We start from the raw sequence: 23,688 nt of genomic DNA, 5'->3' as shown, positions 1-23,688 counted from the left end.
TCTCATCACTGCGCCGCACATCGGGTCGGTACCATTTGTCTTCTCTGTGCTGATGGATGTCCTGGGCGAATGGCCCATCAGTAATAAGTATTCCCAGCTTTTCACTGAAGTCCAGGTGACTGTTAATGCAACCATTATTTATGAGTGGAAAAGGAGAACAAAAAGCAGAGGAGAGTTTCCCTGGTGTTTAGGTTAAGTGAATTTATGTACTTAGAGTATTAAGGGTCTCAAAGGTGTTGGGAGTGCAGATATGGAACAAGTGAAATGTGATGAAATCGTGCCTACCATTACGTTTTTTAAGTTTGGATTTATATGAATAATCCAGTAATAGGAACACTGGTTGTGTTAGGGTGCTGCATTTCAGGCAGATTTTCTAAGGTTTTTCTAAGGTTTTCTGCTGGTCCAACTTTTTGTACCGTGGTTATAATGCTCCCATAATAAAGAGTAACTATTTTAAATTTCAATATAATTTTATACCGTTGCTTCCATTTGGGAACAGGGTATAAAGCAGTTTGGAAACACTGCATCATTTGGAGTCGGTTGAGAATCTGTTTCTCCAAAAAATGCAGGTTTTCACTTTATTCAGTCTCTTTCCCTCCCCAACCCATAATAGACGAGAATTTTTCCAAATAAAAATGAGTTTGTCCACTTTTAAAATTCTAAAATTCTTGGATACAGTTTGCCCTTCAAACCATCTTAAAATCTTGAAGAGGCTCTAGAGGCATTTTCTTAAATTCTAATAAGCCACTGTCCCAAGCCAGATCGTCAAACGCTTCCTGCCCATTCTGCTGAATTGTGAGTTACATGTTCGTTTATCCAGAAAAATTGCCAATTACTCTTGTTCTGTCTTGAACCCGGTGAGCTGCCTTCTACCCTGGTTCCCTGCTCCCGCCACACAAACACAGCCCCTCAGTTTAGGGCTTCCCTCATTTAAGCCTTACAAGGTTTTGTGAGAAAGGACGTATTTTCCCCATTCACAGGTAGCACCTAATTTTTATTCTAATCAATACGCTGACCCTTTTTGTGGCTGTTTTCCAAATGAGATGAGTCAGGAGCTGTGGGAGAGTTCAGGTCGTGGATGCCTGGAGGGCGGGCTTCGTGTCGGACTCACGCCTGTTTCCCTTGGCGTATAGTAGGCATGTCCACCAGCTCGTCTTTTACCAATTTATTTAGCTTCTTTTGAATTATCTTCTCATTTTGGATGTTTCCCTGCTTTTCCTCATTTTACGAGTGTTTTGGCTTAAGAAAGCCCTTCACTGTTCCATTTTGATGTGATAACTGTAACCCCCGTGGCCATAACAGGTGCAGAGATTTTGTGAGCAAGGAGAAAAACCGGGCTTAGGATTTTCAGTTAATGCTTATTTTTTTAATATAGAGATAAGCTTAAACGGATCAAGATGGGGAGAATAACAAACACAAATTTTCTGCGTTAGTCAAAGACAGTAAACATTTTAACTGCATTTAGCAAAATCTGTTTCGGGTGTTTACGGGAGGGCGGCAGACAACCTTGATTTTCTGCACTTGGCCAGCATCGTGGCGGTGACTGGTCCGACGCTTCTCAGGGCAGCGGGCGGGAGCACAGAGCCCCCGACCCCCCTCCAGGCCCTCACTTCCTGTTCCCCTCGTCCTTCAGTGCGTGGACCTGAGCTGTAATGAGCTGAGCGAAGTCACTTTACCAGAAAACCTGCCTCCAAAACTGCAAGAACTAGACCTGACGGGAAACCCCCGACTTGCCCTCGATCACAAGACCTTGGAACTGCTGAAGTAAGTGCTCTGGGGCGTGCGGCGGCCCCGTCTGTGTTCACGGATGGCGGGATTTACAACGTAGAGAAAACGCTGAACAGAATATGAGGGACCTGTTGACTCAGTAGCTGTACCTGCACACGCGCGAGGGGATTTGTGAGTCCGTAGTTTACCACCGTGCAAGGCCAAAACTTCGATTACTTGGAAACTCAAGTGTCCTGTCAGAACGTTCCCAGGAAGTATCCAGACAAAAAGAGAACAAGAGTAGTGAACACAGGGAGAAGGGGATGCAAGGAGAGGGGGCGCGATGACTAGCCGAGACCTAAATTTACCTCGCAGTTACTGGTAACACGGTGTGACGCTTAATGCAGAGGTTGTGAAATGATTTGGAAGGAGATGCGAGATGTGGGGAAAATGCACAGTGTGCAACTAAAATCCAGATTATTTAAGCAAAAGTGGCAGTGTAGGGTAGTTAGAGCCTGCTAAGTTATCTTCTTGCTTGGGGAAAGAATTTCTTTGATACAGTCTCATTCTTGATGTCAATGGAGACTTACAAGTTCACTGTGTAAAACATTAAAGGAAACTTCATTAGAAAAGATGTATTTAAAAATTTTTTTTATCACAGAACTCTAAAAGTCAAGAGAATTTGAATTATGCTTCACAACTGAATACTATGTAGCCATTGAAAGCAATGATGTAGAGTTACATTACTAACTCTAAAGATCTCTGCAGATGATGTTAAATGAGAAGAATGTTTACAAGGAGGTTGTATGGTATGTTCCCACTTTTTTGCAAAATATGTGCGCATTGGGTGTGTGTGCTTGTGTACACCTGGAAAATGCCTGCAAAGACAGAAAACAAAGTGTTACAATAGTGTTATTCTCTGGATCATAGGATTATGGATGGTCTTCATTACCTCCTTTACACTTTTCGGAATTCTTACTGTTTTTTTGCAGCCGGTCTTAAGTCTTGGACATTGATACACAGTAGTCATTATGTTTGCCGTTTATGCTTAAACCCTGTTATACTGTCTGCTGTTGAAAGTCATATACCATTATCTCAGAAAAAAACTGAGGAAGAGTAGAATTTTAAAAGCGAGTAGCATTAATGGTCTATTAATATTATCCTAGGCTTTTAGTGCAAGCCAAAATTTGAACATCACTCAAGGTGATTTCTAGATAGAATAGGCCTCATTAGTTCCTGTTGGTTTTAGGTACTTAATTTTTTCAATATATAATTGAAGAACGGAGCTTAAGTAGAGTGTCGTAGGGAAGCTGCAGGGGACCTAGGCACTCTCCACCATTTATCAGTATGTGAAGCCTTGGCCCAAATCTTTGAGTCTGTACAGACCTTAGTTTTCTCATCTACATGATGAGGAGGACAGCCTACTTACTTGCCAAGGGGCTTCTCAGAACTAAAGTGCATGGATTATCAATATATATTTCATCTTTATACAGGTAACTTTTGAATATTTTTATAAATAGATGAAATTTTGTGTTAAAAATAATTATATCAAAATTAGTTAATGGATATAGCTATTTGGAGGAGAAAGCTGAATTTGTATTACACACCCAAATAAACTCCAGCTAAATTAAAGAGTTAACTCTATAAAATGAAATAATTTCTAGAATAAGAAGAAATCCTATGAATATATGACTTTTTAGGCCAGAAAATATGGGCGGGGTTGGGGGGGGTAGGTGGGAGGCAGGGCTCCCAAGAGGAGAAATCAATATATAAAGATCGGTGTGATATTTCTGTCATAAATATTTAAAAATATGTTTTATACAGAAAAGTTTGAAACTTCTTTCCAGAAGAAATCAAGGGTAACTCTAAAAGGCAATTGACAAAGTAAGAAGAAACACTGGCCCAAAAAGAGGAAAAAATAAAAGTATTAATGTTCTCGACAGAAAATATTCTTATAAGTACTCAGCACACAAGCAAAGACCATTAACATTTCACAAAAGAAGTATAGATAGGTACATGAAAACATGATGTTCAGCCTTAGTATATCAAGGAAATATTAAATATTTAAATAACATTTTCCTCCCTCAAATTGGTACCCCTGGAGTACTGTAAATGGACATAACTTTTCTTAAAATATATTGAATCTGTATCAAGCTTTTTAAAATATTCACATACTTAGACCAAGGTTTTCTATTTCTGTTTCTATTATTTCTAAAAAATAACCAGAAATGTGCTCAGTTTAGGCCCAGAGGTAGTCATGACGCGCTATCGAATTATCTTTAGGGTGAACGTAAAATGCCGTGGGGAAATCCTCGGGATGTCACCTGGCTTTCTGCGGAGCCCCCTCCACCATTACTTCCTCTGAGTGAGAGTATGTCCAAGAGCACGGAGGGGGAGGGGCAGAAGGAGCGAGAATCTTAATTAGAACAAAGAAAATTAGAAAAAAGAATTACCCCACTATTACACAAGTGTACGAAAAATCTATTTGTTAAAGTCTCTGTGGTGAACATGATGCCGGACTGGCCTGAGCTGCTACAAAGAAACACATGGGTTCTCAGATTTTAAAAAGGTAACAATGAAATTGTAACACTTTTATGTAAACATGTTGCCTTCTGTTTGACAGCAAGAAGGCTGCGGCTTTCTCATAAAGTGGGAGAGCTTCCATGTCTAATGTATTTCTTGTGCTCCTGGAGGCTTGGCCTGGTTACTGGGCACCAGCCACGGTGAGTTCATGTGGTGGCTCTTCTGTGTGACCGAGCTCCAGCGCCCGTGTTCTCCTGGACTTACTTAAAGACATGCAAGAGTCCATGTTCAGCTCATGTCTGACCCCTGTGCACAGCCGCGCTCTGTTCAGCTCGGCAGAGAGGGCGAAACACCCGCTTCACCAGAAGGGACTGGCGGGGGCGTTTAAGGATTATTTTTTCTTTAATTTCAGGCTAGGAAATGGAATTATTTCTTTGACGGTTCTGAGTTCTATAAAAAGTATAAATATCTTTAGAAATGAGCCCTCCATTTTTTCTCTGGAATTCCAAAAGGTAGCGCAGATGTGATGAGAACCTTGGGTAGGCCTTAAGAAAGCATCTCACTCGCTTACTGTTCTGCATGGGTGAGATCTAGTGCCCGGCCATAGGAACAGCAGCTCATGCCAGCCTGTCTTTTCAAATGCCCTCTTTTATTGTTAGGATTGAAAACTTTGAAAAGAGGATATATAGCTCTGCTATAAAATAAGGTATTCGTTTTACTTCAGGATTTTCTGTTGGCGTCTTTCCAGTGCAGGATAAAGGGAAGAATGAATGTCTGCTGGTAATTGAGAGTAGAAACTTTTCTTTCGCGAAATATTTTTAAATTTCAAAGAAATTGCTACCAGCTATTTCTAGAATCAGCATGAACGCAGTTAGATATCGATTTACTTGCTAGAGTTGAAGGATATTCAGTGTTTGTTGTATTTTGGAGTTAAATTCTTGGGGTCATGACAAAAGTGTTTGTGTTAAGAGATTGTATGTAACAGGGGGGAAAAACTAGTGGCAGTTTATAAGTAAGTAGGATTTATCTCACCGTGTGGTAGCCAGCCTTTAAAAAAAAAAACTGTTTCACAGCTGTAGGACTTCCTGTCTGGGGGCACAGAATCCCTCCTAGTAGGGTGGTTTTTAATAAGACTTCTCGAGTTTTTGTCTTCCGTCCAGTTGTGGCGCGTGACCCCAAGGCAACATGACTTGTCTCCCAGTTACATTCACAGAGTTAGTGTGTGATTTATTGAAATACCCTTTATTTCATAATTTTATATTCGTCTTAGCACGAACGGCTGCAAGTGAGCAAGGAATCAGAAGCGCCTCAGTATTTGTGAAATACCGGAAGGGGAGATTACAGGCAGAAATTGGATTTGAGGATGCATGTTGCGGCGTTTCCTCAAATCATTCAAATACAGTATTATTGTGGCTCGGGTTTCGTACTTTGCAAATCTGGGTGTTCATGCTTTAAGAATACACCCAATGTCGTGTTTTCTACACCAAGGGTGAGAGCCAGCCTCTTCCTTCCCAGGAGGCAGTAGCCATCCACGTGTGATGTGTCAAGGTCTCAAATCACCACCCTAGGATGCTGATAAAAACTAATTTTCATGCCTCTTTGTTTTCACTTTGAGTAGCTAGTTCTTGCTGTATTTTAGACGCATTAAACACAAATGCTAAGTACAGAGTACTTAGCAGGTGTTTTTTGTTTCTCAAAGAAAGGTAGCATTTCACACGGATTTGATTTTAATGATTCCGTCCCTTCCTTTTCTCTCATTAGTAATATCCGCTGCTTCAAGATTGATCAGCCTTCCTCGGGAGACGCATCTGGAGCCCCAGCTGTCTGGAGTCACGGCTACACCGAAGCCTCGGGGGTGAAAAACAAGTGGGTGAAACTTGGGCGTGAGAAGCATCTCGAGGCCGCCCCCCTCCTGTGGTGGGGGAGACACACAGTGCTAGCCCACACTTGGCCTCGTGTCACAGCGATCTGAGCCGGATTCCCCAAAGGGAGGCCACCTCAGGCCTTCCAAGAACAGTGAGCTAAGCCATGCGTGGCATCACACACTCTTGTCTTTGTGAGGATGTTGCTAGGAGACAGGGTGATGGACACATTCGGTCTATAGGAGACTCCAGGGTTTGCAGAAAGCCTCCGGTTTGAAAGGCATCCCTGCCCCTTGGAAAAGTCTATCTTTGTCTGAAGCCTGTTTACCAAGCAAAACAGGGGATAGTATTCGGGGAGAAGTGGCCGTGATTGTGGCCCCGTGGAGCCGTGTCTTAGAGCCTGGGTTGGCGGGGCGGGGGCGCTGGGGCAGCTCCGCGGGTTAGGCAGCCGCTCTGGATTTCAGCTCAGGTCGCGATCTCCCAGTCCTGGGATTGAGCCCCACGGGGGGCTCTGTGCTCGAGGGGGATTCTGCTTAAGGCTTTTTCTCCGTCTGCACCGCCACCCCCCAGCTCACACACTGGCTTTCATGCACATGCTCTAAAATAAATGAAGAAGTCTTTAAAAAAGAATGAATTAGGTTGGCAGGAGTTTCCGTTTCATTCCCTGTGTCGTCAGCTGCTTGTCTTGCTGCCAGGACGTGTCCTTCTCAGTGTCAGTTTCTCTTTCTTCCCTGTCTCAGGTGCAAATACTGATTTTCCTGGGAACTGAATCAAGCTCCTCAGGCTTTTTATGAAGAGGAGCTAATAAGTAGTACCAGAAAATACCAGAAAAGGAGAGCCTCCCATAAATTAGAATAGCCGTCATTAGCTAAGGTATCACAACATGAAATACGGAGAATAGGGAAAGAACAAAAGTGGAAGGCGACTCCGTAATACCGCACATTCTACCCTGGGTGCACATTAGAATCGGTCGGGTGAAGAACTTAAATCTTTAACCTGCGCCCGGCATTTCAGAGTGTTCGAAGATTTCCCCCAGGTGACTCTAGTGTGCATCCAGGAATGGGAACCACTGACCAGCTGAATCTCTTTCATGGAAAATAAAAAATGGACTTGCAGGTGCCATGCTGCCCCCTTTCTTTTTTTTTTTTTTTTTTTTTTTTTTTGCTTTGAGCAGAAATCAGAATCAGGTTCTGGACCTGACACGTTGGTCCTCCTTTCCCTAAGGGTGGGACGTGGCGTTGTGCTGTCTGGAGAAGAGGCAGCTGCACCTCAGCACCTCTGCTCCGTTCGCCCCGTAAAGGCAGGATAACCAGCTATGCCCAGGCTCTGGTTGTTGTATTAGTTCTGTGTACTTTGCCTTGTGTTAGTACTGTCCTTCGGGGAGAAATTAATACATTCTTTGGAGCACTCAGAGCTCCTTTCTGGAGATCTTTTTAAAAGACCCAGGTCTTGCTTATAACCACCAGTACGTGAAACTGCTTTCGAATTCCAGAACACTGATGTGAAACCCAAGATTGGCTCTTAAACATCTCTGGATACTAAAATGTATTATCTACTCCTCTATATTAATGAAGCAAGAGACCAATTAGACCTTTTTTCTCTGCATAATTCCCCCTCCACCATTACTTTTTCTGAGTGAGACTGTGTGCCAGAGCAGGGCGGGTGAGGGGCAGAAGGAGCGAGAATCTTAAGCAGGGGCCACACCCAACCCCAACGGGGAGACTAAGCAGGGGCTTGATCTCATGACCCTGAGATCATGACATCATGACCTGAGCTGAAATCAAGAGTCAAATGCTTAACTGACTGAGTCACCCAGATGCCCCAACTTTTTAAAAAAAAAAGGTTACACTGAAGTGTAACATAAGTACACAAAAGTACGTCAATAAGCACCCAGCTCCGCGCATGGTCCCACAGCGAGCGCACTGCAGACCACCGTCGGCACTACAGAACAGGCTACCGGCCCCTCACCATCCACGATGCCCGGGTCCTCACCTCACTTCCCCTTACTTTTTTCCCCTTTGGTTTTCCCAGCAGTCTCTCAAGTGTTGTTTGGTTTTTGTTCTGTTTTGAATTGTCGATAAAGTGGTCGCGTAGACAAGAAGCTTGAGGCTTGCCATCTTGAAGGATGAGAGGGGCTGTGCCTGCCTTCTGGTCCCACATCTCTGTTCTTTTCCCCCTCCCCAAGGCTGGTGGTGTTGCCTCCCTAGCCGATCATTTCAGATCCTTTGGGGAAACCAAGGCAGGGAGCTACAACTGAAGAATTTAGATTCTTTCTCAGACTAAAAAACAGGAAGTTTTAGTAGAAAAGAATCACTACTGTATTTTTTAAAGATTTTTTTTTAAATGTATAGCCTCATTCTGACTAGCAAGGGGAGCTTACAGAAGGAAGATAGAATTAGGATTATTAAATTTTACTTTGCTACAAATAGCCATGTAACTTAGGAAGACTTATTTTCCTTAATAAATGGAGGCAGGAATTTCAGAGTACTGACGGAAGAGCCAGGCTGCCCGACTTTGAATCTGAGCTTCCTACATATTTGCTCTGTGACCTTGGGCAGTTACTCAACCTCTCTTTGGCTAAAGTTCCTCAACTGTAGAATGGCACTAAAACTAGTGCCTGTCCATGTCATAGGGTTGTTGTAAGGATCCCAAGTCACATATACGTGAAGTACTTAGAACAACACGAGCTGTATAGTAAACAGGCGTGTGAGTGTGAGCTGTTAAGGGTAATGGTTCTTAGGACTGTTTATCCCCTAACTCTGGGCGAGCTAAGGTTATTTTTTTTCAGGTTCCTATCTCCATCTATCCGTGATGTAGATAGGTGCTCTACTGTTCTTATTAATAAGAACAAGAATAAGAAGTTATTAATAGTCAATAATAGTCAATAAAATTCACCCTTTTAAGAGCACAGCCCTGCAGGTTTTGATGAAAGGATGTGGTTGTGTAACTACCACCACAGTCAAGTTCTAGAGCAGTTCCAGCACCCCCAGAATTCTCCCGTGACCATGTTGTCAGTTCTCCTCCTGACCCCAGACCTTGGCGGCTCTTGACCTGTTTTTGTTGAATGTCACATAGATGGAATTCTATAGAAGACGCCGCCTCAGGCTACCTTGTTTCACTTAGTGTAATACATTTTACGTTCATCTGTGATGTCACATATTAGTTCCCTTTTACCGCTGAGTACTCCTCCATTGCATGAATATATTGTCATCATCCGTTCACCATCTGAAATCGATGTAGAGTCCCAGGTTTCTAGCAAATACAGCTGTAAATGTTCTAAAGAGTCGTGTACAGGTTTTTGTGCAAACCTGTTTTCTCTTGGGTAAATACTTAGGAGTAGGATTATATATATTTAGTTCCTTAAGACTGCCAGATTCCTTTGCAGTGTTGCACTCCCAGCCACAGCGTGTGAGAATTGTAGCCGCACACCCATACCGGTGCTTCCTGTTGTAAGGTGGCGGTGGCAGTGGCGGTGGCAGTTTTGGCCGTTCTAATAGTCATAGCTCCATGTGGTGTAATTTTGCTTTTCATCCTGGCCAATGATGCTGAGCGTCTTCCCATGCATTTATCATCATCCACATAGCTTTGGTGAGAACAGATTCTTTCTTATCAAATATGATTACTGAAGGTATTTTTGTAGACACCCTTTATCAGATTAAGAATATTGGCTTCTAATCATGCTTTGCTAAATGTTTTGTCATAGGCTTTTTCTGCATTCAGTTGAGATGACCATATGTTTGCCTCCGTGGTCTGTTGATGATGGCCAATTACATGGGTTTTTGAATGTTGAATCAGCTTTGCGTGCCCAGGATGAATTCTGCCTGGTCATGCGTGATGTAGTATTCTTTTCATTTGCTGCTGGATTCCGTTTGCTGGTAATTCGGTGCTCACGTCTGTGTTCGTGATGGGCATTAGCCTGTAGTTGTCTTGTGAGGTCTTTGGCTTTGGTATCAGAGCAACGCTGGACTCATGGTTGAGGAGTGTTTCCTCCTCTTTAGTTTTCTTGAAAAGTTGGTACAGAATTGATACTTCTTTCTTAAAGGTTTGGTAGAATTTACCAATAAAAGCCATCCGGGCCTGGAATTTTCTTTGGTATCTAACTATACATTCTATTTCTTTGCTATGGGATTATCTACCTCTTCTAGAATGAACCTTTGTAATTTAGGTCTTTTAAGGAATTTATTCCACTCATCTAGTTTTCAAGTTTGACAGACTTGTTCATAATATTATCTTTTAAAATCTGTAGGATCTGTGCTCTCCTTCCTGAGACTGGTAATTTGTCTTTTTATAGTGATCAGTTTGGTTTGAGGTTAATTAATTTTATTGATATTCTCAAAGAGCCGGCTTTTGGTCTTGTTGATTTCCACCTGTTTCTGCTTTCTAGTTTATTGATTTCTGTTTATTTTTATTATTTCCTTTCTGCTTGCTTTCAGTTTGTTTTGCTCTTTTCTAATTTCTTAAGTGTAAGTTTAGGTCATTGATTTGAGCTTAGAACATTAATATTCTAATACAAGCATTTAGAGCTATGAATTTCCTTCTAAGCAATTTCTCCAATATGGAGAATGTACTTTGAATGACTTGAATCCTTCAAATTTATTGAGACTTTTTATGACCTAGAGTATGGTCTGTCTGGGAAAGTATTCTCTACATTTGGAAAAAATGAGTATTCTGTTGTTGTTGGGGTAGGATGTCAATTAGATCAAGTTGGTTGATGATGTTGAAGTCTTGAGTATCTGATTATCTACTTATTCTGTCATTGGCTGAGAGATTGTAATTATGGGTTTGTTTCTCCTAGTTTTATCAGTTTTGCTTCATGTATTTCAAAGTTGTCTTAAGTGCATAAACATTTAAGATGTTGTAGCTTTATGATGAATGAGCTGATCCTTTTCATTATCAAATGACTATATCTGTAATATTCTTTGTTCTGTAATATACTTTAATCTTAATGTATCTTCCCCAGTTTCCTTTGGATTAGTTTAGTATATCTTTTATCCTTTTACTTTTAATCTTTTTATATATAAAGTAGGTTTATTATAGGCAGCATATAGTCAGATCTTGGTTTGGGTTTGGGGGTTTGGTTTTTTTTTTCTTTTTCTTTCCAATCCAGTCTGACTTTGTCTTCTGGGGCAGTATTTAGACCACTTGTAGATTTAATGAAATGAGCTGGTTAGGTTTAAATCTGCCAACTGTTTTTTATTTGTCTCATCTGTTTGTTCCTTTTCTCTTTTTCTTCGTTCTTTTGGATTTATGATTCCATTTTATCTCCTTTAATCATTATTAGCTATGCCTTTTGTTCAGTATTTGTAGTATATCTTTAATTATAGTTTACCTTCAAATAAGAAGTTAATCTATCACTTTACATCTAAGAACCTTACAGTGTGTATCTCCGTTTTCCGTCTCCTGGTCTTTGTGCCGTTGTCATGTTTTACTTATGTTAAAAACCCCAAAATACGTGGTTATCATTTTTACTTTAATAGTCATTTTCTAAAGCAGTGTTTCTCAGCGTCCATGCTATTGACATTTTGAGCCAGAGGCAGGCAGGGAGGGAGGGACTGTCCTGTGCTTTAGAGGAGGCCAAACAACCCCCCCTTGGCCTCTGCCCACCACGTGTCAGCCGCACTGTCCCTCCCAACTGTGACAATCAGAAACGTGTCCCGCGGATAAAATTGCCCCCATTGGGAATCACTGCTTGAAAATGATTTTTCGAATGAGTTTTATATTTACTCATCTCTTTGTCATTCCTTATCATTTCCATCTGGTATTTTCTTCTGCTTCATGTACTCCTTTTGTGTTTCTTACGCTGCCGGTCTTGGTCAGTTTTTTTCAGATGCACAATGTCTTTATTGCACCTTAACTTCTGAAAGCAATTTTTTTTTAAGATTTTACTTATTTATTTGATAGAGAACAAGGAGGCAGAGATGAAAGCAATTTTCACTGATTTAGAAATGCAGGTTGACGGTGTCTTACTGTCAGGACTTCGAGGGCGCCGCTCCGCTGTGTTCTGCTTGTTTCCTGTCCTTGTCTTTGTCCCTCTGCCTGCCCCCCGCCCCCCGCCCCCCGCCCTGAGTCCTGATTACCAGCCGCTGTTGTTGTTTTTCCATTTTCTTTGCTCCTATTTGTCGAGCTGCTTGTATCTGTAGGTTTACAGTTTTCATCTTTTGAAATCTTTTCCACCAGTAAATTCTTCAAAGGCTTTTCCTGTTCTCTCTTGTCTCTTGAAGACTCCAGTTCCCCGCGTGTCTGCCTGAAGCTGCCCCGCGCTCACAGGTGCCCTGGCCTCGAGTGTCTGCCGCTCCGCGTTGCCCGCGGGGTTTCACTCGGGGTTTCACTCGGGCGGTCTGTGGGCCGCGGGGAAGTGACTTGGAAACAACGCGCTTGTGGAGAGGCTCAGGGTGCAGAGGCCCCGCCGGGCCTCCAGAGCGCACGCCCACCTCCCTCGCTCGCCCGCAGCGCCGGCGGCCGCCTGCTCCCTTGGCTCTTTCCCCTGCTGAAGCCCAGAAACTTCCTCCGGGCAGTAAGCTGGGTGGCTTCATGCTTGCTCTGTGACCCGAGCCTCTTACCAGCCGGTGTCTGAATCCCGTTGTTCCACTGGTTTGGTGTCTTGGTTTGTTTTGTCCTGTGTTTTTAAGTTGTTTGAGGGAAAACAAAAAACAAAAAAACATAACAAAAGGGCCCAGTGTTCCGGTTGGCACTCCAGCTTTGCCCAGTGTGGAAGTTCCCTTAATAAACGTGTTACGAATACTTGTGGATGTATGGACTCAGAATCTTGTTTTATTTCCCATACCTCCTCTTCTTTTTCTTTCTCTGCCATTCAGAAATAAAATCAGAGGGCGCCTGGGTGGCTCAGTGGGTTAGAGCCTCTGCCTTCGGCTCGGGTCATGATCTCAGGGTCCTGGGATTGAGCCCCGTGTCGGGCTCTCTGCTCGGCGGGGAACCTGCTTCCTCCCTCTCTCTCTGCCTGCCTCTCTGTCTACTTGTGATCTGTCAAATAAATAAAACCTTAAAAAAAAAATCAGAAGACTGGGGGGGAGGGTGGCCTATGTGAGGTGTCAGTGTTCATCATTCTTCTTTGCTTTAGGAAATGAGTTGGAATCAGTTAGCTGGGGTGAGTTTGCCTTAGTTACTCTTCCCCGTCTGAGGTCAGGAAGGAGGCAACGAGACTGGCCACAGTGTTGGGCTGGGGAAGGGAGGAGGACGGACTCAGCACCCATCACTCTCACCCCGCAGGTACTCAGCACCCATCACGCTCGCCCCGCAGGTACTCAGCGCCCATCACGCTCGCCCCGCAGGTACTCAGCACCCATCACTCTCGCCCTGCAGGTTGTGTGTTGCGGCGCTGTCAGTGAACAACTTCTGTGACAGCCGGGAGGCCCTGTACGGGGTGTTTGATGGAGACCGGAACGTCGAGGTACCCTACCTCCTCCAGTGCACCATGAGTGACATTCTGGCCGAAGAGCTGCAGAAGACAAAAAACGAGGAGGAGTACATGGTGAACACGTTCATTGTCATGCAAAGGTAAGAACCTTCCTGTCCCTGCTGGGTTTTCCTGTTCTCCGTCCTGCTCTCCGCCCTGCTCTCCACGAGTGTTTGGCCAGTGGTCTCAAAGCACTGTTTGTCCCCCGAGGGCATGCAGGAGGCATTCAGGTGATCTGGTTTTGCGTCAGGATCAGGGCTGGACCGTGTCCACTCAAGACATACTGGTGCTCAGATGACCTTGTAGGAGGCTGAGTCAGTGACAGGAATTTAGTGTAGAGCTTTTGGTCACTGTAGAAACTGAAACTGTGTTGTTAACTCTCAGGGAAGAATGCCACAAGCATTCCCTCCTTCAAAGAATTGCTCCTTCTCAAGTCACTGCAGTGGCTTTGCAGGTTGTGAAGGAATTGTCTGTCCATCCCATACGGCACACACTGCCATGGGCCCAGGCCACGGGGCGTGTGCTCAAGGTCGCGAGAGCAATGCCGAGCGCTCCTCTTTCTCTCCCGTGGCCATCCGCCAGAGCAAGTAGCTTTGCAACAAGGGCAGAGAAAGAATCTGCTCAGAGTGCTGGTTGGGAGCGGCCTTAAAGTTACCCCGAGTCCTGAGGCGCTCGGTAGAGTGCTCTGGTGAGGCGCTCTGCTTCTGGACTCACTTCTGTCCTTCAGATTCCAGTGGGCACGTACCATTAGCAATTAACTACTGGTAACAGATCATATTTCGTGATCCCTTAACATGCACCAGTCATTGTTTTAAATACCCCACATGCCGTACAGCAACATTAACTATCTCACTGGGTAGAATGTACTTACCTTACCGATGAGCAACTGAGGTACAGAGAAGGAAAACAAGTTTCTCGTTAGTAGATGACGCAGCCAGAGTTTGACCCGGTGCAGGTAGTAGGACCGCAGAGGACGTCCCAACAGCCAGCCACATCACCATTGTGTCCTGGGGAACGAAGCAAACACAAATCCTCCTATGCACGAACGTGCACACGCACCCCCGTCACACCCGCGCTCCAAAGAGGTCCACTGTCTATCGACACTCGAGCACTGAACAAGAATTAAGAACCTCAAACTCTGCTCCCCCAGCTGTGCTGGTCCCCACGTACTGTCCAGTTGCTGGCTTTGCTCAGAGGAGCCATTGTGCCTTGAAAGGGGGCAGGCAGTGCCCCCCTGGTCAGGCCTCCGGCCCCGTCTGGTCAGGGAAGGCCACGGGACCGAGCTCACAGACCCGGACTGTCGACTCATCTCCGGCGCCATTCATAGGCCCGTCTTTTCCCTGGTAAGAGGACGTGGGAGCGGGAGTGATCTTCCTCCGCCCCCGGGGAACCGTGTGTCTGCCTGGGGCTGACATCCTAACTCAGTCGAGCGGGCAGCGCTGGTTTCCATGGCTGGTGCCGCTGCCGCCTACCACTGACCGTCGACAGGAGCTGACAGGACCCGCAGGGCTGCCCTGGAAAACGAGCCTGTCTTCGCCTTCTGGCTTTGGTACCACTCGGGGTCGGCCGGGCACTGGGAGGCTTGGGACAGGAATTCTGGGCTCCTTTCGTCCGAACGTGCGGGTGCTGCGCGTGCTCCGTGCGGAGAGTAGGGTCACCGATAAAAGGGGGGGGTCTCCAGCCCTTTGGTCACTAGACAGTCCTTCCTGTGAATATTCTGGAATAAGGAACACTGGTAGAGAAAGGCAAGGCAAGAACATGAATGGTCCCGAAACTAAAGGCTCCTTCCTACCAGCCAGTGTCCTTACGAAGGTCAAGACGTGGGCGTCCAGGTCACGCTGAGGTGCGTGGGTCTGTGTGTGGAGTCGTGACGCCTGTCGAAGGGCTCCCTCGGTTCCCTCGCTGGGGCGGGGGGCAGGGGAAGAGGCGGACGGGAGAGAACTAGCCCTTCCGCGGCCACCCCTGCAGCGTCATGATGAGGGAGCAGGAGGCCGGATGCAGCCGGACCAAGGCTCCTTCAGCGGTGAAGTGACCCTCCCCGAGCTGTGAGCCGACAAGAGGGCTGGGGTTGGGGACAGACGCCGCACACACGCCCTTCCAAGTTGCTTTGGTGAGAGAGGCCGAGTGGAACCCGGGCTGTGTTTCTCCTCCTGCTGAGTTAGCAAAAGTGACCCTGACAGGTTGTGTCTGGGTTTTTACCTGTGCTCTCTGGATTCCAGGAAACTTGGAACCGCGGGGCAGAAACTTGGAGGCGCTGCTGTCCTCTGTCATATCAAGCACGATCCCACGGACCCAGGAGGGTCCTTCACCTTGACCTCTGCGAATGTGGGCAAGTGCCAAACGGTTCTCTGTCGGAACGGGAAGCCGCTGCCGCTGTCCCGATCGTACGTCATGAGCTGTGAGGAAGAACGGAAGAGAATTAAACAGCACAAGGCCATTATCACGGAGGTGAGGAGAGCGCGGTTTTCCCCGGGGTGGCAGGGAGGAGGGGGCCAGGGTCACGGCAGAAGCCGGCAACATCCCAAGTCTGCAGGGTCACAAAGCAGAGGCTCTGAATGAGAGGTCAAGACATCACAGCGGGATCATGAACGACTTCTCCATGGCTTCCCTGGGTCCGAGGCTCTGCCCAGTGCCTCGTGGCCTTAGCTCACCTGAGGCTCACCAGCTCTTCTGTGAAGGCTCCGGTTCGGGACTTGAGGGGGCACGCCAAGATCCACTACTGGGATCAGGGTACCCTGACTCTGCCGCTTGCAGGCTTGGCCTTGGAAGCCTTTGAGCCTCCTTTCCCCAACGCCGCGGATCCGTCCTATCTTCTGAGACCCGCGGATCAGTGCATTAGTGGCCAGTTGTGATTTCTGGTGCGTGGCTCCTGTGCCTGAGTGAGGGAGCGCCGTACCACTCCGGTTCTTCGCAGCCCCAGCCCCCACGGGGACACGGGGTCTTCACGGCTGGGTGAAGAGCGCTCTGGGCGGGTGGCAGGGGGAGGCAGGGGAGCTGCTCCTCGCACCCGATGCACAGGACGGCTCCACCACAAGGGTGGCTTGGCCGCAGCTGCTCACAGTGGTTCTGTTGAGAAACCTGCCAGGGCGGAGCCCCAGGCCGGGGTTTACAGCGACCCTTCAACTCTGGGCCCTCGGGGAGCTGCCCTGGTCCCCAACTCCAGGCCCTGGGGAGCTGCCCTGGTCCCTGGCTCCCCACAAAGTGCTGAGCCCACCCTGTGTGCCGGGAGATGGTGCGGGGCTGCAGGAGCCGAGAGATCCCCCCCCCCACAGGGCCCCCAGCACCCCCAGGACCCCAGCACCGCGTGCAGCCTCGTATCCCATGGCAGGAGCTGGCCAGTCCGGGGAGAGACGAGGCCAGCCTGGCTGGTGGAGGGGGCGGGGGGGGGGGGGCGTTCTCTGTGCCCCACTTGCCTTACCCCCCGCCCCCCGCAGGACGGCAAGGTGAACGGAGTGACGGAGTCCACGCGCGTCCTGGGCTACACCTTCCTGCACCCCAGCGTCGTGCCGCGCCCCCACGTGCAGTCCGTGCCCCTGACGCCCCAGGACGAGTTCTTCATCCTGGGCAGCAAGGGCCTGTGGGACAGCCTGTCCGTCGAGGAGGCGGTGGCGGCCGTGCGCCACGTGCCCGACGCGCTGGCCGCCGCCAAGAAGCTGTGCACGCTGGCGCAGAGCTACGGCTGCCACGACAGCCTGAGCGCCGTGGTGGTGCAGCTCAGCGTCCCCGAGGACAGCTTCTGCTGCTGCGAGCTGGGCGCGGGCGGCGCCGGGCCGCCGCCCAGCCCCGGCCTCTTCCCGCCGCCCGCGGGCATGGCGGGCAGGGAGCGGCCGGCCGACGCGCCGGGCGTGCCGTCGTCCAGCAGCGGGCTGGCGTCCGAGATGAGCAGCGAGCTGTCGGCGTCCGAGATGAGCAGCGAGGTGGGCTCCACCGCGTCCGACGAGCCCCCGCCCGGCGCGCCGCCCGACAGCAGCCCCGCGGGCGCCGGCGAGCCCCGCTGCCTGCTGCACCCCGGCGGCCTGGCGCACTGCTTCCAGCGGCAGCTGTCCAGCGCCACCTTCTCCAGCGCCTTCTCCGACAACGGCCTGGACAGCGACGACGAGGAGCCCATCGAGGGCGTCTTCAGCAACGGCAGCCGCGTGGAGGTCGAGGTGGACATCCACTGCGGCCGCGCGCGGGAGAAGGAGAAGCGGCGGCCGCCGCACCCGCCGGCCGAGGCCAGCGACGAGGGCATCGTCATCAGCGCCAACGAGGACGAGCCGGGGCCGCCCCGGAGGCCGGACGGCGCGGCCGCGGGGACCATCGGGCGGCGCCGGGCCAACGGCTCGGTGGCGCCGCAGGAGCGGAGCCACAACGTGATCGAGGTGGCCGCGGACGCGCCCCTCCGCAAGCCCGGGGGCTACTTCGCGGCGCCGGCGCAGCCGGACCCCGAGGACCAGTTCATCATCCCCCCGGAGCTGGAGGAGGAGGTCAAGGAGATGATGAAGCAGCAGCAGCCGCCGCCGCCCCTGCAGCCGCCGCCGCGGCCGTGCCCCGGGGACCCGCTGCCGGACTACTGTGACACGCCGCTATGACCCACCCGAGCGCTGGTTCACAAATAAACTAACCGAGAAAGACCGAGTTGCACGAGTCTCGCAGGCTCACGTCAAACCAGGGGTTCACTCCACGCCCGCGCCACGTCCCCCGCCCGCGCCCGTCCTTCTCCTCGCGTTGGCCATTTTTTTCACAATTTCCACTCTTCTTCCGGTGATGCTCTACCCCAGGATTTAAAATTTGTTAACCTCCTCCCCTAACATCTCAGACGTGTAAAGACAAAGAACAAAAGGTTTAATATATTACAGAGAAACGGTTAATGATAATGTAATATTTTTTAAAACGGCTTTTTGTTGTTTTGTTTGGAAGGCAGGGCCGGTTGCCAGTGCTAAATGACTTTAATAATATTGTAATTCTGTATTTCTTTGGGGGGGGGGGAGGCCTTTTTTTTGTCTTGAAAATGACAGACATTTGTAGAATATGGAGACTAACTCCTAGGAGTTGCTTTACTCTGTCAGGTGACTTAAGTCACTGGGATTCACTAATTTTCTCTGAGAGAACAGTTGATTGAGAAATTTCTATTGTAAATAGTTCAGTGTTGTATAGTGACGCTTCAGATGTTTTGTAGTTTTGGCATAAGGACACAGCCTATACAACCCACGTTCCTCCCCCCCCCCCCAACCCTGCCCCACAGCCCCCCCACACCACCCCCCTCCACCCTTGGAGCTCACTCAGTGCACGGCTGACCCAGGAGAGAGCACTTCTGTCCAAATAAGGTGGATCTTGGGCTGCTAGAAACCAGCCTGCACCCAAGGGGCTTCCGACCCTCTTCCTTCCTCTCCTGCCCCACCCAGCCTCTTGACTTTTGCAGACACTTTTCGTGTTCCTTACTGCTGTCACAATCAGCATGATTGTATAGCGTTCAATTAGATCACTGACATACCGAGAGTTATATTAAAGCAGAATGCACAAATGAACATGTCATAATTTTTGTTATAATAAATATAAAATTTACAAGTATTAGACCCATCTGCTTTTGTCCCAGGAGCCAGGTGTGTCTCTAAGATCACACCCAGCTTGGGTTTGGAATGAATGGATGTAACTTTGGGGCTACCAGATATTTCTGCCTGATTTTTTTTTTTGAAGGGAAAACACCCGACAAGTGAACTGACTTGAATGAGTTAGTGAAATGGACCCTGTGGTCAGCAACAAGCAGGGCTGGTCTTCCCATCTTTCTATTTCTTGTCATGATCACCAGGGACAGATAGAGGTCATATAGAGGTGCTCCCCGGGAAACTCCTCCCACAAAGCCAAGTTCTTTCCAATTCTCTCAGGGACCCCTCGATCCACATGAACAGGTTACTAGACCTTTATGTGAACAGTGAAAGTCAGGAACTGGCTGCCCCCGTCTCCACCACTAGCACTAGGTTTCCTCCAGGGGGAAATCCAGTATTGCCAGCCGACTTCCTGGCCTCGTTTGCAGACACTAGCACCCCCCTTCGCCCCAACCTCGTACCTCATGAACCACATGTTCTAGATGCTGTTGGGCCTCTCTAGCTCACATGGACCAGCTTCCCAGGCCGACCTGTCTTCCTTTTCAGGCCGGCCCTGCAGGGGTCCCTAGCTAGCTCAGTGCCAGGACAGGCAAATAGTATTCCTGAACTATAGACTCGGTGACGGGCTGCCAGTTCCGCTGGGGGCCAGAGCAGCGGACCAGCCTTGTCTTGGTAATGGCCGCGCTTTCTTCGGGGTCTGGCTACCTGTACACACGCACACTGTGAAATTCACGAAGACCATGGAGGGATGAACTTGGCCCAGTAAGGGGCGCAGGCACCAAGGGACAAGGCTGCCCCCGTCTAGGCAGCGCGCTCTGCTGCGGACGGGAAGCAAAACCAGCTCAGGCTCGCACGCCCAGCGCCAGCCATCCGCGCCCTGCCCTCGTCTTTGTCCTGCTCCGGGTGGACCGGAGCACACGGGGGAAGCTCTGCGGCTGCACAGGAGTGCCTTACTTGCTACAGAAGACTTGCTAGTTCTTGGGCTTCTGAGTTCTTAAACCACCCCATGGCTGGGCTGCAGCCAGGCAGACCCCGAGGAGCGCGGGCGCTCTCTCCCCGGGAGCGGCACTTGCTGCTGGAGTGTGGGCTGCGATGATCTGAAGATGTGACGGTCCCGGAGCAACTGCCAGGGCCACGGGCAGCCCCTGGGATCACCCAGTCCGTGGACAGTCTTAGTCCTGCCTGAGCTTCCGTGGCGGATGAGGGAGCAGGGGGACAGGCTTGCAGCCAGGGGTTTCCTGAGCCCAGTTCGGTCCTGCTTCTCCATTTATGAGTCACGCTGAGCCACATGGAAGCTACTGCAGAGACGAGGGACGAGGTTTTTGTCCTTTAGGAGCCCAGGCTAGACCAGCACGTGGATGAAAAGGTAATGGCAGATGAGCCCATGGTAGGTAGCCAGAGACGGAGCCTTGGGCTTGCGTGGGAGTTCCCCGGTGATTTTTCTGAGGAGTTTTCTGTTCACGTCTGGTTAGGGCGGCATCTAATAGTACAGGCGGAGCGGCTTATAGCACTGTGAAGTGCTGAGAGATCTCGGGGTGAGTATGAGAGAGGGGGACGTCCTCCCCGGCCACAGTCCCTGCTTCCTCCAGGAAGGCCGCGGGATTGGGAGAGGGTCCGAGACAGGGAGACGATGAGGTTAGAGCCGAAGCCTAGCAAGCTTGCCGCCTTGTGAAGACGCAGACGGTCCCGTTCGAGGAGCGTGGAAGTGGTCTGGTGTGGGATGAAGCAGGCCGGTTGGCCTGTGCCCGGGGATACGGAAGCCCGGCCTTGAAGGGGCCCTGGGGCTGCTCTCCCGAGCCCGGAAGCCCAAGCTGGCCCGCCCGGGGTGTCTCGGTTGCTTTGATCGCAGCGCCACCTGCCGGTGACATCAGACCCTGTTCTTTCCCTTTCTCCTCTTGAAGACACGAAGTTGCATGTCCTCTACCGTCCTGGCGGAGAGCAGCCCCGCACGATTAAACAGGCGGGGAAGCTGCTTGAAACCACGAGGCTGCACCGGCGTAGCCGGAGCCCCAGGCGTAGCCAGAACCCCAGCGTTAACCTGGGAGTGAGGACGCCAGGCTCCAGCATCGATCGCCATCCCCCCAGGATCCGTAATAGGTGTCCGATCTTAAAGGATAGCATCGGAGAATCCGCTCACTGCGGGCAGCGCCGAGCGGGGAGAGACCCATTCCCACGGGCGGTCACGGCCACGGGAGCCCGCCCGGGAGGACACCGGGACTTGCCCCCGCCGCCGCCGGAGAGAACTTGTTAAGTGTGTGTGCTGGGGGCGGGCGTGGTCTGCGCTACCTGCCTCCCCAGGGGTGGAACCAGGTCACCTATGTAGAGCAGTTTGCAGAGAGGAAAACCTTATGTAAGTGGAAGTACTGCCATAGTCGTCAGAGAACGAACCACCTTCAAGGCAGGAGAGAATTGGGAACACAGCGAAAGTCCCTTTTTAAATTAAGAACTCTCCGAGGAGCAGCTGTTGGGTGGTTACAGGTGGCGGGGATGAGGTAATGGTAGGGAAAATAGCCTTTTCTCTTTTGTGACCACGGAGTTTCCTTTCTCTTTGTTCATCCTCCAACATAAATTTTCTGCAAATTAATCTATGCAAACAATTTCTGTCGTTCGCCTGTCCCGAACCCGTTCGTGATGGTGCACAGGTGAAAGAGGCCTCTCGAGGCTGGGCCCCATCCCCCAGCCCAGCGCAGCCCCAGCGCAGCCCCAGCCAGAACGAAATGACAAGTGAATTCACACGGGCCACTCCCACAGTCATTTCTACAGAGGGAGAAATAAAAATGCCTTAAACTGAAATTACAATGAATTTCCAGTCACCGCTATCCCTTGGGTCTTATTCCCAAAACCGTACTTCGCTCTAAATACTCATCTCATCTATCGAGAAAAGCTAAAACGACAGCAAAATCCTTGTCCCAAATGCCGCACCCCCAGACGCTGACGCGGAGAACTCCTTTCTAGGTCATTTGCTTTTCCGGGTCTTTAGGAAAACAACTCCACCATGAACGCTTGAAGGTCCGTGGAAGGTCCGTGGATCAGTCGCCCCTTCCCTAGAAATTGTGCCGCCGGCCCCCCTGTGAACCCTGCTCACAAAGTAAACTCTGCTCTTTGGCCTAGAACACGTTTTAAGAGTTACTTGAATATCCCTTGTGCTGGAACATTTCTGTAGCTTAAAAATAGCTCCTCAAGATCTCCAGTCCAACCTGGCGACAGAGGAAGGCCCCGAACTCCCCTCCGGCACAGACGCCCCCAAGCTCCAGCTTGGACGGAGCAGTGTCTCCCGAAGAAGGGCTGAGGCTGACCGAGCAGCATCTGCGTGCAAGACAGAGCGAGCGAGCGAGTGAGTGAGCAGGAGGAAGAGCCGGAGAGACAAACACAGAACGAAGGCAACCCCGGCCAACGCTGGGAGTGCAGGGGGTACCTGCCCCGGGGACCGTGAGCACAGACAAGAAGCCCCAGTGTCGAGGGGCAGTGCAAATTAAGAGAAGACCCAGACCCAGCAGCCCGGCAAGCAGCAGCCAGGTCGGAGGGGCCGTCGAAGGCCCCGGTTCCTGGGCCCCTTGCACCTTGTTACTTAGAGCCCCTCGCTGGCCCGTCGCCTCCATGAACCACAGGTTCCTAGTCTCCACCAGCCCCAGCTGTCCCACAAAGAGGGCCCAGACGGCACACACTGGGACACCCCACTCAGCACATGACTGCTCCAACCAGCTCACCGAGGTGACACAAGCGCAGAGCACACTGTGACACTGTGGGCCCGTGCCACTCAACTGAAGACTGTCCCCGGACCCTCTGGCCAATGTCCGGCTCTGCTCCGCTGCACTGCAGACACCCTCTGCTCAGAGCCCTTGGAACCACTGGCCCCTTACCCCCCACCCCCTCCAGACACCCTGCCAGGGCAGCCCTGCATCGAGGGTCCACAGACCTCCCCAGCTCATGCCTGGCCCACGTCCAGCCACCCCACCAACGCACCCCCTGCCTGCAGAGCCCTGGGGCCCACACAAGGATAGTGGCTGAGTCACCGGCAGCCTCCAGCCAGGGCGCCCTCGGTGTGGGAAGGCCTGCACCTCCCCAGCCCCAGCCCCTGCCCACGCCCGCCTCGGTTCCAGCCGCGCCACCAGGCTCGCCCAGGAACAGCGTGCTCCAAGGCCCCCAGTCCCTGCACACATGGTCCACACAGGGGCCACCGTACGAGGTCAGTCCTTCAAGATTAAGTCGCTGTTCCACGCAGTTCATAGAAACCAACACACAATCCCAATGGCAGAAATGATGACAATCCTCTAAGCCTGGGATTTTTTTGTTTGTTTGAAAAATCAACCGCAGACCATCAGCTTCTGGCAGAGAAAGGACTCTCTCGTTCAGGACTTGGTTCTGCTCTGTGAGGAGAAGCGGGCCAGTCTCCGGGCCCTGTCAGACTTCCTTTAGACCCAGCTGCGTCAGCCCCGGGACATTTGGAATGTCTTTCAGAGGAGTAAAGGACCAGGTAGAGACCTTGACCTTTCTGATATGGAACAATTCAAAAGTTCGTTTGAGAAAATTCTTCAGAGAGTTTTAGAAAATGTGACGATCTGCTTCAGAGACACTGAGGAGAATGCAGTGTGGACTC

General features: G+C 50.0%; 1 protein-coding gene across 1 annotated transcript in view; it reads left to right on the top strand.

Annotated features, from left to right (window-relative positions):
* Positions 1–19,056, top strand: part of PHLPP1 (PH domain and leucine rich repeat protein phosphatase 1) — a 205,202-nt gene extending 186,146 nt beyond the window's left edge. The window contains exons 13-17 of the mRNA XM_082700168.1: positions 1,634–1,764; positions 5,992–6,096; positions 13,413–13,607; positions 15,726–15,954; positions 16,941–19,056. Of these exons, the coding sequence (XP_082556294.1) occupies positions 1,634–1,764; positions 5,992–6,096; positions 13,413–13,607; positions 15,726–15,954; positions 16,941–18,077 (1,797 nt within the window). The 3' untranslated portion in view covers positions 18,078–19,056. The remainder of the gene's footprint in view (positions 1–1,633; positions 1,765–5,991; positions 6,097–13,412; positions 13,608–15,725; positions 15,955–16,940) is intronic.
* Positions 19,057–23,688: the final 4,632 nt, after the last annotated feature.

Source organism: Mustela nivalis (assembly GCF_964662115.1).
Source record: "Mustela nivalis genome assembly, chromosome: 14".
Taxonomy (NCBI): domain Eukaryota; kingdom Metazoa; phylum Chordata; class Mammalia; order Carnivora; family Mustelidae; genus Mustela; species Mustela nivalis.
The sequence above is the reverse complement of the archived record's forward strand: the minus strand, read 5'-3'. Positions and strand labels throughout refer to the sequence as shown.